This window comes from Dipodomys spectabilis, unplaced genomic scaffold, assembly GCF_019054845.1.
Source record: "Dipodomys spectabilis isolate Male_0828 unplaced genomic scaffold, ASM1905484v1 ptg000325l, whole genome shotgun sequence".
Classification (NCBI taxonomy): domain Eukaryota; kingdom Metazoa; phylum Chordata; class Mammalia; order Rodentia; family Heteromyidae; genus Dipodomys; species Dipodomys spectabilis.
The window spans coordinates 265,526-279,916 of NW_024871002.1; the positions used below are offsets into that span (position 1 = coordinate 265,526).

At 41.5% G+C, this 14,391-nt stretch overlaps 1 protein-coding gene across 1 annotated transcript; it reads right to left on the reverse strand.

The window, feature by feature from the left end:
* Positions 1-4,939: 4,939 nt before the first annotated feature.
* On the reverse strand, positions 4,940-13,223 carry Akap14 (A-kinase anchoring protein 14). Its single transcript, XM_042702515.1, has 5 exons — positions 13,003-13,223; positions 12,821-12,912; positions 9,782-9,961; positions 5,782-5,834; positions 4,940-5,085 (listed from the first exon to the last, which is right to left on the reverse strand). Exons 1-5 carry the CDS (start codon positions 13,220-13,222, stop codon positions 5,001-5,003), a joined length of 630 nt encoding a protein of 209 aa, XP_042558449.1. The 5' UTR covers position 13,223; the 3' UTR covers positions 4,940-5,000.
* Positions 13,224-14,391: the final 1,168 nt, after the last annotated feature.

Below are 14,391 nucleotides of genomic sequence, written 5' to 3' on the forward strand. Positions count from 1 at the left end.
AAAGCACCAGGACTGGCACAAAAAAGAATGTTTCTTATTCACATCTTTGGTCATTTCACTGGTTTTTTTTTTTTGGATTGCCATGAATTTCTGGTTGAAAATCCAAATTAAGAGTAAAATTCTAGCCAGGTGCTGGTGGTTTATGCTTGCTGTGGACCAGAGTACAAAGCCAGCCTAGCCAGGAAAATTTGTCAGACTGTTACGTCTAACAAACTACCAAAAAAGCTCTAAGTGGAGCTATGGTTCAAGTGGTAGAGTGCTAGCCTTGAGCAAAAAGCTCAGGGACAGTGCCCCAGTCCTGAGTTCAAGCCCCAGACCAGCACCAAAAAAAAAAAAAAAAGTAAAATTCCATTGTTTTAAGAGAGGTGACATAGAGAAACAAGGTGCCATATGAGAAACTTCAGTGACACACAGTGGTTTAATGATATTATTGGCGCTACTTCATGTTCACTCCCACCCCAATCACAAACTTGTAGGGAGTTGTCATTCTATATTGAATATGTCAGAAACTGACTTGGTAGAGGGGCTGGGAAGGTGGCTCAGTGGTAGAGCGCTTGCCTTGCATGCCTGAGGCCCTGGGTTCGATTCCTCAGCACCACATAAGGAAAAAGCCGGAAGTGGCACTGTGGCTCAAGTGGTAGAGCGCTAGCCTTGAGCTGAACTGCTGAGGGACAGCGCCCAGGCCCAGAGTTCAGGCCCCACGACCGGACCAAAAAAAAAAAAAGAAATGTACTCACGACCTTACATATGTAACTGTAACCACTCTGTACATCACTTTGACAATAAAATTAAAAAAAAAAAAAAAAAGAAACTGACTGGGTAGAAATGATATAGGAGGCTATTTTTCTTGATGTGATGATTTTGCTATAAAAAGGAAATCTGGAATTTAAAAAATGATTCTACAGTCTGTTCTAGAAATGATGTTATTAAAGTCCCTGTCTCTAAAACCAACAAACCAAAAAGCAAAATTCTTAGTAAGTTACTCATTTTCTCGAGCTGAAAGTATAGCTTAGAGATGTTTTGAGTTTACTCCCCAGCATCACAAACAAACTTACTTTTAGGTGCCAATGCTCTGCCTAACTACTCAGGAGGCAAAGCTCTGGATCATGGTTGAAAGCCAGCGCAGACAGGAAAGTCTATTAGATTCATCTCCAAGTAGCCACCCAAAACCCAGAAGTGGAGCTGTGGCTCAAGTGGTAGATCACTAGTTCAGGAACAGTACCTATGCCCTAAGTTCAAGCCCCAGGGCCAATACCCCCCCTAAAAATTATTTAAGTATAAATTCTTCAGAAGTCTATTGCTGTGCCAATGTAAGCACATTATTTCTAAGATACTGTGTAAAACAAATGAGAACCAACTGTGCTCCAGCGTGCTGATATATGCAAAATAGTGAATCCATATTTTTTAACATTTTTTTCATAAGGATGAAACATATTAAAAGTTTTTGATGTTCTTTTAAGTGATGAGATTTTATTTTAAACCTTTCAGGGTTTTTTTGCGAAGGTTTTTTGGTTGTTTTTTGTGTTTGTTTTGTTTTTGCCAGTCCTAGTGCTTGAACTCAGGGCCTGGGCACTATCCTTGAGCTTCTTTTGCTCTCAGCTAGTGCTCTACCACTTGAGCCACAATGCCACTTCTGGCTTTTTCTGTTTATGTGGTACTGAGGAAATGAACTTAGGCTTCATGCATGCTAGGCAAGCACTCTACCACTAGGCCACATTCCCAGCCCCTGTTTCAAGGATTTTTTTTCTTTTTTTTTTTTTGATTTTTTCTTTTAATATCTATCATTCAGCTTAATACTTAAGTTTGTGTAAAACCCCCTTACTTTGTCACTTTTTTTTCCAATTTATTGTTGCTTTAGAGGTGATATGGGGGGCGGTTACCTTTATTTTATTTTTTGGGGTCCGGTCATGGGGCTTAAACTTGGCCTGGGCGCTGTCCCTCAGCTCTTCAGCTCAAGGCTAGCGCTCTACCACTTGAGCCGCAGCGCCACTCACGGCTTTTTTCTTTTTGCTTATGTGGTGCTGAGGAATCGAACCCAGGGCCTCATGAATGCAAGGCAAACGCTCTACCACTGAGCCACCTTCCCAGCCCCGAGGGGTTATCTTTACATACATCAGGTAATAAGTACATTTCCTTTCACATTGTGTCATCTGTTCCCTACCTCATCACTTTTATGACAAGTGCACATCGCGGGTGTGTGAGGTTCTGTATTTCTTTCTCCTATTTTGTTCAATTACAGTTAGGTCAAAAGAATGAAGGGGAGGAAGTGGATGTTTTGGCTGCTTTTGTTCAGGATTGTTCTTTGGCTTTAACTTAATCTCACTACAGAAAAAAAAAGAAATCTCACTACATACACCAATCTGACCTCAAACTTATTTTGTAACCCAAACTAGCCTCAAGCTCACAATCCTCTGTCAGCCTGCTGAGTGCTGGGATTAATTAAAGGCATAAGCCACTCACGTGGCAAGGTTGGCAGGTTGTTTGGATATCCATCACTGTGCATAGGGTAAATTTAGATTAATGGGTGCTTCTATAAAATGACCTCTCTATATATAATAATTTCATTTTTCCAGCTGTGTGGGCTTGGCTTAAGTACTAGAGTATTTGCATGGTATGGGCAAGGCCCTGGCTTTAATCACCAATACCAGTCAATAACATTATTTTTCATCAGTGGATTTTTTTTAATAAGACAGCCGTGTTACAAAGCATGGAACATGTTTTTGTTTTTTTTTTTTTCTATTTAACCTTTGTAAGAAAATATTGGTTTAATCCACAGGTACTGAACAGTAATGTTGTAACATTTATAGCCCTTGAACTGCAAATGATTTCATTTTCTATATACTGGTAGCCTAATAAGTTTATATTCTCCAAAAGTTAAAAGGAACTAGATCTGAAACTTGTCTTATTCTATGTATTTCCTTATATAATAAAACCTAAAGTTTATAGTTCCCATTTAAAATTTTTATTCTCTAGGACATTTTCTTTGTTACTGGTTCCTAGAGACTAAATTTTTTTTTTAATTTTTCATTGGCAAAGTAGTTTAGGTGAGTTTATTTGATTCTCTGATCTCTTGCACAGAGCAGTCAACAAATGTTTGTTGACTAAATGAAAGAAGATAACAGTTTATTTCAGAACCTTGACATTTCCTTCATGGTAGTATATTTGGGGATGATCTATAAAGAATAGTTTCAAGCCTGGTGATGGTGCCTCACACCTGTATTCCTAGCTACTCAGGAGTCTGAGATCTGAGGATCACAGTTTGAAGCCAGCGTGGGCAGGAAAGTCCCTTAACTCTTATCTCCAATTAACCACCAAAAAGCTTAGAGTTGTGGCTCAAGTGGTAGAGGGCTAGCTTTGAGCAAAAGAAACTCAGAAACAGTGCCCCGGCCCCAGGACCAGCGCACCCACACATAAAGCTTCAGTAGCATATTTGTGAAAGAGAAGGAAAGACTAAAAGGGCTAATGTATTTTATTTTCAGCTTACAAGTGTTTCTGTCTCAAATTGTGTCACCTGACTCATAACCCAAGATTACTGTACTTTAAAAAAAAAAAAAGGGCTGGGAAGGTGGCGCAGAGGTAGAGCGCATGCCTTGCATGCCAGAGGCCCTGGGTTCGATTCCTCAGCACCACATAAACAAAAAGAAAAAAGCCGGAAGTGGCGCTGTGGCTCAAGTGGTAGAGCGCTAGCCTTGAGCTGAAGAGCTGAGGGATAGCGCCCAGGCCCAGAGTTCAGGCCCCATGACCGGACCCAAAAAAAAAAAATTGGCCTGGCACCAGTGGCTCATACCTATAATCCTAGCAACTTAGAAGGATAAGAGTTGAGGATCATGATTCAAAGCCAGCCCAGGCAGGAAAGTCTTATGAGATTCTTATCTCCAGTTAACCACCAGAAAACCAGAAGTGGTGCTGTGGTAAAATGCCTTGAGCAAAAAATCTCAGGGACAGCACCCAAACCCAGAATACAAACCCCACAACCAACAACAACAAAAAAATGGAGACTTACCTAGTTTCTCACCTCCTCACCTGTTGCTATGATAGGATTTTTTTCCCTCATTTATTGCACAAATAAAAATTGCAGTCCTGCCATGTCAATTGTCTTTAGTATTCTGTGTTCCTTCCCAGTGCTTCTCTATGTAAATACACATTCTGATGTCCTTGAGAGTAATCAATGTGTATAATGTAATTTTGTCTTGGTATATTAAAACTTTGCAGCTGGGCAAGGGAACTTAGCAAGGAAGGTACGAACAGTGCTGATCTGTCAGGATAGGAACATGACCAGAAGTATATAAGGGTGGTGATTAAACCATCCTTATTTCACTGTTTCCCTGTCCTCAAGACATCTTGCTGCCATCATGGATACCATGGTATGTATCACGTGCATGGGATCATGAGTATCTTGTCGTCTGAAAGGATTTCAGTGTATTATTTAGCACTGAGGCTTCGTTGACCATAAATGAAGCAGTCTGTGAGTAGGGGAACTCTTCAGACTAGTTATATTCTGAGCTACTTTTGCCATTTTGTTACTCCTCAGTGTGTGGGGCGGGGGTGGGGAGAGGGGGGGAGGGGTTGCTGGCAGACGGGGAGGTGGAGGTGGGTAGGGAGCAGTTTTTTGGTCTGGCAGTTGTGCTTCAGCGACTCTAAACTTAGCTCTGTATTTGCAAGACCCTAAAGAGATGGCAAAGTGATAGACTTTTAAGAAGTAGAAAACAACTTACTAATTCTTCAGTTCATGTCATAGAAGTCACACAGTGGCAAATAAAACTAAAAAAATACAGCTGAGGGGTAGGAGAGAGAAAAATGAAAAAGGTAACATTGATCAAGGTGTTGTACTTAACCTGACTTGGAGAACTGTAACCTCTTTGTACAACTAAATAATTTTAAAATAAATCCAGCTGAGTGGTATGCCACAAGTTTATGATTCAATAAATACTCTGTGGACTAATGTGTGTTGTATTTTTTAATGTATTTGGATTACAGGCACAATCCTTAAACATGTTGAATTAGATGGGAAATGATTCCATTAACTGATGCTTGGTCTCAATAATTTCTCTCAGCCAATGTTCTCGAAAGCGAATTGTTCCGGGTCTATAGAGGAAGAAAAACACACCAAAAACTTTTTAAATCAAACAAAATGTTGGGTCAAGGATTCCTTTTTTTTGTTACTATTCCTAGTAAATAAGAAGCTTTTCTTTTTCTTGCGGGGGGGGGGGGGGGGGCTATTCCTGGAACTCAGGGCCTGGGCACTGTCCCTGGGCTTTTGTGCTCAAGGCTAGTGCTCTACCACTTGATCCACAGCTTCACTTCTATCATTTTGGTGGTTAATTGGAGATAAAAGTCTCACAGACTTTCCTGTCTGGGCTGGCTTTGAACCATGCTCCTCAGATTTCAACCTTTTGAATAGCCAGGATTACAGGCATGAGCCACCGACACTTGGCTCTGTGTATATTCTTTACTGTTCCTTAAGCCCAGTCAATGAGAGTTTTAACAAGCTTAATAAAAAGTTTTATATATATATATATATATATATATATATATATATATATATGTTAATTCCATAGGATTTTCAAGTCTATAGAAACAAGACATGACCCTCTTTGCCCCACCCATCTCCAGCAATTTTCCTCAAGCTCATTCCTGAAAAACCAAGTGCTAAGGAAAACAATTTTTTACAATGGCAGAATCATATTTTAAGTCTATTATAATGAGTTAATCCTGCTGGATTCCCGGAATATGATGACCTTCCCTTGTGCCTTTAAAATAAATCCCCAAATAGTTTGTTACCTTTGAACTAATGCTTGGCCCTCAAGGAAATATTTGACATCAATAGGCATTTCCTACAAGAGAGAAGAACTGTCAGTCTAGAACAATTAGACCAACTCTTAATATCTTTGCTCCTTATGTACATATGTATACTCTTGATTTTCCACAACTGATCACAATTATAAACCTGAGAGTCTATACGTGGTAGTTCTTTGTCGCTGAAAATGTATTCTGCAAAAGATTAAATACCTTAATCCACTCCCCTAAATGGGAGACAAGTTGGCCAAGGCTGTGCTTCTCATAAATAGAAGCAATACTGAGTCATTTGGCTTTTATTTCTTGGTCCGATCCCAGAGCTCAAACTCTGTACCTACAGCTGCTTTTTTGCTCATTGCCTAGTGCTCTACCAACTGAGCCATGCCTCCAAACCCTCGTGTGGCTTCTTTACATGTTCCAGATTCTTCAGCTGTCAAGCTACCTCTTAGGAGTGGCATCAGAAGGGAATTGTACAGATGAACAAGGTTTGAAGATTTTGTCTTAGTAATGAGGTTTAAACTCAAGCCCCTGTGCTTGCTAGATAGGTGCTCCACAACTTGATCCATATCCCTAGTCTTTGTGCTTTACATTTTTGTCAGGTAGTGGCTGATGGTTTTTTTTTCTCAGCATCAGACCTCAATCCTCCCATCTGTGTCCGCTCAAGTAGCCAAGAGCAAAGAGGCAAACGGCACATGGTCTCCCTGATATGTGGATGCTAAAGCCAAAATGCAAGGGGATATGAGAAAGTAAACAGGACTTGAGAAACAAAGGACTTCACTCATTGTGTTGTATCATTGCTAAATGACTCCATGTTCTTGACCATATATATGGTATATATATGCGCACAACAGAGGGAAGCTAGGAGGAGGATGCAGAATAAGTGGGAAACAGAAAAACAAACAACAAAGGGGCCCATCAGCTGCACTGGACATAGATGAAAATGAACTAAGCAACCCAAAGACAGCGATGGGAAGGGAGGAATGAAAGGGAAAGAAGGAACAGCCTACACTAAGCAAAAGGACAGAAATGTAATCATCACCTGATGTGAAAGAAATAATTTGTATTGTCAAAGCTTATAGAATTCACAATTTTTTTGGGGGGGGGGGTCCAGTCGTGGAGCCTGAACTCTGGGCCTGGGCGCTATCCCTCAGCTCTTCAGCTCAAGGCTAGCGCTCTACCACTTGAGCCACAGCGCCACTTCCGGCTTTTTTCTTTTTGCTTATGTGGTGCTGAGGAATGGAACTCAGGGCCTAAGGCATACAAGGCGAGTGCTCTACCACTGAGCCACCTTCCCAGCCCCCAGAATTCACAAACTTTATAGACCATGATAATGACAATTTGCCTTGTGAAGGTTAAAATGTGTTTGTGACTTTAAGTATCACGATTCCACAATACTGTGAAATATGTAACATTTATGTAATCACCTAATCTCAATTTTAAAAAAAAAGTGAGAGAAGGGATAGGTTAGGAGCAATGGGTGACAATTTTGTTAGACACCTTGTATTCATATACTGTTTTGTAAAATGGGAACTCCTTTTTTATTTAATACTTTATTGTAAAAATACTGTACAGAGAGGTCACAGTTACATGAGCAAGGTAATGAGTACATTTCCTATCAAGAATTGTTGGCTCCTCCTCTGTTTTTCCCCTACCATCCCTTCCCTCCCCACCTCCACAACTACACTCCCCTACCTTGCCTAAATTGTAAAGTTCATTTTCAACATAGTGTCTTGTACATCTCATTGTTACAATGGGTCAACCTGTATCCCTATTTAAGCATTTTGTTTTTTCCTTCCCCTCCTCAAATTAGAGAAGTGTATATACAAGGTGCAGGGCACCAACATCAAATACAGTGAAAACAGGGGTTATACCATGTGGGAGGAACATACAAAGAAACAAAAAAAAATCACATGGTACATTATTAATAGGTTAGAAACAATAGCAACAAAGAACTCCCGCTCATCTGGTTGAACCACTACTAAATATCCTCATGCTGCTGATCACAAATATGGTATATAACATGTGAACACTGTTATATATTACAGACTGTGGTAGACAATTTGCTCCAGGGAAGTTAGAATGAACTTGTGACTTAGAAATTATGTAATCATTTAATCACAATCAAAAAAAAAAAAAAAAAGAACCTCGGGGAAGGGAGGGAGGGAGGGGATAGTAGGGGGAAAACAATGGAGGGGGTAACAATGTTCAAGAGGAAGTGTACTCAAAACCTCACTCATGTAACTGTAACCCTCTGTATAGGAGCTTTACAATAAATAAAAAAAAAAAAAGTAAAAAAAAAAAAAAAAAAAGAAACAATAGCAAGCAAGAAAAAACACTTGTATCCCTACCTTGGGGTTCATTTTGCTTAACATCATCTTATCTGGTCATATGTACATAGCTTTTGAACTTTTCTGCTTGTCCTATGCATATACTAGTTATTGCAAATAAGGGAAACCATGGGACCTATGTTTCTTTGGGCCTGGCTTACTACTTAATATAATTTTTTCCAAGTCTTTCCATAGGATGGGAACTTCTTTGTACAACTACTTAAAGATAATTTTATTTTTTTTGGGGGGGGGTCTGGTAGTGGGGCCTGAACTCTGAGCCTGAGCGCTGTCCCTCAGCTCTTCAGATCAAGGCTAGCACTCTACCGCTTGAGCCACAGCGCCACTTCCGGCTTTTTTCTTTTTGCTTATGTGGTGCTGAGGAATCGAACCCAGGGCCTCAGGCATGCAAGGCAAGCGCTCTACCACTGAGCCACCTTCCCAGCCCCTAAAGATAATTTTAAAAAAAGAAAGAAAAGCAAAAAAAAAAAAAGAAATGTACTCACTACCTGATTTATGTAACTGTAACCCCTCTGTACATCACCTTTGCAATAAGATGAACTCTAGGAAAGGGAAACAACAAGGTTTTTTCCTTTTTTGTCTTGTTTGTTTATTTGTCTTTGGGAGGGTAAGGGGTGCACAGAAATGGAGGGACAAGGTGTGAACAAAGGCAGCAGTGACACTCATTAGACAGTATGTTGAAAAGAAACTACAATACAACTTGTGGGTGGAGACAGGAGGGAAAAACTGGGAGAGAGCAAGGGAAGGGGTGATAAAGTCCCAAAAGAAATATGTTCTTTACCTGATTTATATAACTGTAATCCCTCTGTAATCACTTTAGAACAACAATAAAAAATAAAAAATAAATACCTGAGACTCTTATCTCAATTAAGCAGTTCAAAGCTGGGAGTAGAGCAGTGGTTCAAGTGGCAGAGTGCCAGCCTTGCCTAAAAAAGCTAAAGGACCCAGGCGCTGGTAGCTCACGTCTGTAATCCTAGCTACTCCAGAGGCTGAGATCTGAGGATCGTGGTTCAAAGCCATCCCCACGGCTGGGAAGGTGGCTCAGTGGTAGAGCGCTTGCCTTGCATGTCTGAGGCCCTGGGTTCAATTCCTCAGCACCACATAAGCAAAAAGAAAAAAGCCAGAAGTGATGCTGTGGCTCAAGTGGTAGAGCGCTAGCCTTGAGCTGAAGCGCTGAGGGACAGTGCCCAGGCCCAGAGTTCAGGCTCCACAACCGGACCCAAAAAAAAACAAAAAAAACAAAGCCATCCCCGGCAGAAAGTCCCTGTAAGACTACTACCTCCAATTAATCACTCAAAAAAAAAACAGAAGTGGCGCTGTGGCTCAATGGTAGAGTGCTAGCCTTGAGCACAAAGAGGCTCAGGGACATCACCCAGGCCCTGAGTTCAAACCCCATAATGGACAAAACAAACAAAAAGCTAAGGGATGGCTCTCAGGCCCTAGTGTGTGCACACACCCCTCCCCCACACCACACACACAGAGGACAATGTCATAGAGGAGAGAGTAATCAGCTAAGATAGACCATGCAAGATGAGGAATCAGTATGAGGTCCCTGGACTGGATGACCTGGACTGGAGAGGTCAGCCAGTGACTGCAGCCTCGCTGCAGGGCATGGGGTAGGTAGGAGAAGCAGAGCTTACCGGAGGTTTTCTCTTGTTCACCTTGACAATGAAGAAGGCTGCGGCACTGACCCGTGGCATGGGCTTCAGAGCAGTAGGGACGCTCCAGCGCACACAGTAGATATAGCGGAAGCTGTGAACTATGTCGTCCCTCCTAACAAGAGTTGTGCAGCATACCCAGCGGTCTTCACTCTCCCAACTCTGTCTCATAGGAAAAAAAGGAGACAGAGACAGACATAGACAGACAGACAGACAGAGAAGCTGTCAGAGAAAGAAAAGCACACTTCTGCTGCTCTAGTGGCTTCAATAAAGGCAGTGTGTATCTGTCAGGGTTAGTGTTTTGAAGTACTGACCTTTTTTTCCACTACTGGGGATTGAACCCAGGGACTCAAGTGAGCTAGGTAAGCACTTTACCACTTGAGCCACATTCCAGCCCAGTCCTGACATTTTTTTTTCCTGCCAATCCTGGGGCTTGAACTCAGAGCCTGGGCAACTGTCTCTCAGCTTTTTGCTCAAGGCTAGCAGTCTATCACTTGAGCCACAGCTCCACTTCCAGAATTTTTTTGGGGGGGTGGGGGTAGTTAATTGGAGATAGTCTTACAGATTTTCTTTCCTGGGTTGGCTTCGAACCATGATCTTCAGATCTCATTCTCCCCAACCTCCTGAGGAGCTAGGATTACAGGTGTCAGCCTCACCACCTGGCTCCTGACAATTTTTTCTTATCGTGATTCAAGCTAGAATCAATCCCTAATTATCTGCAGAGTGGAGCAAAGAAAGGTGGGGCTGAAGTAAAACAAGGCAATTAGGCAAACATCATTTGAGATGTGGTTTAGGGGCTGCACAGACACCTCATGTGCTTGTGCAAATAGGTACCAGCCACACACTACACACTACTCACTATCTTGGGAGGTGAGACTAGCTAAAGGAGAAATAATATAGACCTATAGGCCTGACTAGAAAGCAGTGCAGCTGGTTTCAAGCATTTGTGAAAATTGGTTTCACTTGATTGCAACAAGGGGTGGTTCAGAAAACAAAATCAGAGCCAAACACCAGTGGCTCATGCCTGTAATTCTAGCTACTCAGAAGGCTGAGACCTTAGGAATGAGGTTTGAAGCCAACCAGAGAAGGAAAGTCTGTGAGACTCTTTTCTCCAACTCATTACCATAAAGCTGGAAGGAGAGTTGTGGCTCAAGTGGTACAGGACTGCCTTTAGCAAAAAAGATCACGGACAGTGCTACTCCCAGGACTGGCACAAACAAAGCAATCAAGATCAGATCAGAAAGGAGTCAGGCAATAGGAAGTTCCATGTCCCTTAATGCTTAGCCAGGTTCCAGTGGCTCATGCCTGTAACCTTAGCTATTCAGGAGGCTGAAATCTGAGGATTGTGGTTCAAAGCAAGCTTGGGCAGGAAAGCCTATTGTGGTTCAATAGCATCCAGGCCCTGAGTTCAAGCCCTAAGATTAGCATGTACACACACACACACACACACACACACACACACACACACACACACACACACACACACACACACACACACACACACACACACACACACACACAATTTTTTAAAAAGGTAACTTCAATTTGCTGTTTAATCAGAAAGGCTTTGGACAAATGGCTCAATTATTGTGAGCTTGGAGCAGCCTCATCTGTAAAATGGGCACACAGATATGCCTACTCAGAATTTTTTTTGCAGTCCTGGGGTTTGGACTCAGGGCCTGAGTACTGTGGAGGCTGAAATCTGAGGATTGTGGTTCAAAGCAAGCTTGGGCCGGAAAGCCTATTGTGGTTCAATAGCATCCAGGTCCTGAGTTCAAGCCCTAAGATTAGCATGTACACACACACACACACACACACACACACACACACACACACACACACTTTTTTAAAAAGGTAACTTCAATTTGCTGTTTAATCAGAAAGGCTTTGGACAAATGGCTCAATTATTGTGAGCTTGGAGCAGCCTCATCTGTAAAATGGGCACACAGATATGCCTACTCAGAATTTTTTTTGCAGTCCTGGGGCTTGGACTCAGGGCCTGAGTACTGTGGAGGCTGAAATCTGAGGATTGTGGTTCAAAGCAAGCTTGGGCAGGAAAGCCTATTGTGGTTCAATAGCATCCAGGCCCTGAGTTCAAGCCCTAAGATTAGCATGTACACACACACACACACACACACAATTTTTTAAAAAGGTAACTTCAATTTGCTGTTTAATCAGAAAGGCTTTGGACAAATGGCTCAATTATTGTGAGCTTGGAGCAGCCTCATCTGTAAAATGGGCACACAGATATGCCTACTCAGAATTTTTTTTGCAGTCCTGGGGCTTGGACTCAGGGCCTGAGTACTGTCCCTGAGCTTCTTTTTGCTCAAGGCTAGCGCTCTACCCCTTGAGTCACAGTGCCACTTCTGGCTTTTCCTGTTTATGTAGTACTGAGGGATTGAACCCAGAGCTTCAAGCATGCTAGGCAAGCATTCTACCACTAAGCCACATTCTGAGCCCCCCTACTCAGATTGTTATGAGGATTAAATGAGATAATATATAATGAAGTGCTTAGCAGTGCTTGCACACAGCACACATTTCCTGATGTGTGGTAGATCCTGGGCGATAAGCTTGTGGAAAAAACCCCATTAGACATGCCAGGTGCCTACTCAGCAGACCCCACTTCTAGAGTGACGGCATGTGTAGAACTGGGCACAGGGTGATCTTATGTCATGATTTGTACATAGCTTTTAGCTTTTTGTTTTCTTCTTTTTATACATGCATTGGAGCTTGAACACAGGTCCTCATGCTCTTGCTTAGCTTTTTCACTCAAGGCTGGCACTCTACCACTTGAGCCATACTTCTACTTCTGGCCATTGTCTGGTTAATGGTTAATTGGAGATAGAGTCTCATGGACTTTTCTGCCTGGGCTGGCTTCGAACTGTGATCCTTGGATCTCAACCTCCTAAGCAGCTAAGATTACAGGCATGAGCTATGGCTTGGATCTTAAACTTTTGATCAAGAAAGAGCCTTTTTCTTGTTCCTGGCTCTCAGTATGACAAAGTGGAGTAGCAAACTTACTGAGACATATTTATGAATTTGTCTCCGGCATCTTTCTGCTGTGAATTCACCATGAGTGAGCCACTTGACATTTTTGATGGGACTTTGAGAATCTGAAAACAAAGGATAAATTAGTGAGTTGGCTCAAAAGGCTGTGATTACATAATGGGACAAGTCTTTACACTACCACATAGGATTCCTACCTTGGATAAACTCAACAGCAGCAGCAATGACTTCCTCGACTAAAGCCAGAGCTATTTCAGTCACACTCCTCTGGTCTTGTTGCATTATCACATTCTTGTCTACTGTATCCATTGAAGTCCCTTTGTCCTTTGTAGCCATCTTTGTTTTACTACTGGTTTTAAAGCCATTGTCCTTTATCTTTACCTTCTTCTTCTTTGGGGACTTTCTAGGCCTATCCATTTTTTTTAACCTAGATAAAGAAACTCAAATGTGGTACCTATACACAATGGAATTTTACATAGTCATTAGAAAAAAATGATATGTCATTTACAGGAAGGAAGTGGCACTGTGGCTCAAGTGGTATAGCGCTGAAGAGCTGAGGGACAATGTCCTCACCCAGAGTTCAAGCCGCAAGACTGACAAAAAAACAAACAAACAAGCCTGAAGCATATCATTTTCAGGGAAATGGATGGACCTAGAACAAATCATGTTAAGTAAGCCAAATTCAGAGAGACAAATGGTGCATGTTTTCTCTCATATGTGGAAGCTAGATCTAAAATATACCAGGGCATGATAAATTATACAAAGGAGGATATTCTTAGGTGAGGAACACAAAGGCACAATGCCATTTATTGAAATGAACTCCAGGAAATGGAAACAAGAGGGTTTTCTCTGTTGTTTTTGCTATCATTTCTTTTGTCTTGTTTGTTTATGTCTTTGAGAGGGTAAGGGGGGAATAGAAATAGAGGAACAAAGGGTGAATACATGTAGCAATGGTACCCACTAGACACTATGTTGAAAATGAACTATACAACTTATAGGTGGCAACAGGAAGGAAAAACTGGGAGAGAAAAACTGGGAGTAAGGGAAGGGGTGACATTGTTTAAAAGGAAATGTACTCATTACTTGATTTATATAACTATAACCCCTCTGTACACTGCCTTTTTAAAATATGTTTTAAAAGTAAAACTACTGTACAGAGGGATTACAATTACATGAGTAAGGTAATGAGTACATTTCCTATCCAGTATTGTTACCTCCTCCTTTGTTTTTCCCCTACCACCCTTTCCCTCCCCACCTTCCCAACTCCTCCCTCTCCCTCCCCAAATTGTAAAGTTCATTTTAAACACAGTGTCTTGTATATCTCATTGTTACAATGGGTCAACCTGTATCCTTATTTTAGCATGTTGTTATTTCCCTTCCCCTCCCCAAATTAGAAAAATCTATACACAAAATGCAAGGCACCAACATCAAATACAGTGAAAATAGGGGTTATACTGTAGGGGAAAAACATACAAGAGACAAAAAAATCACATAGTACATTTTAAATACATTAAAAACAAAGTAGCAAGCAAGAAAAAAAACACTTGTGTCCCTATCTTGGGGTTCATTTCACTTAACATCATCTT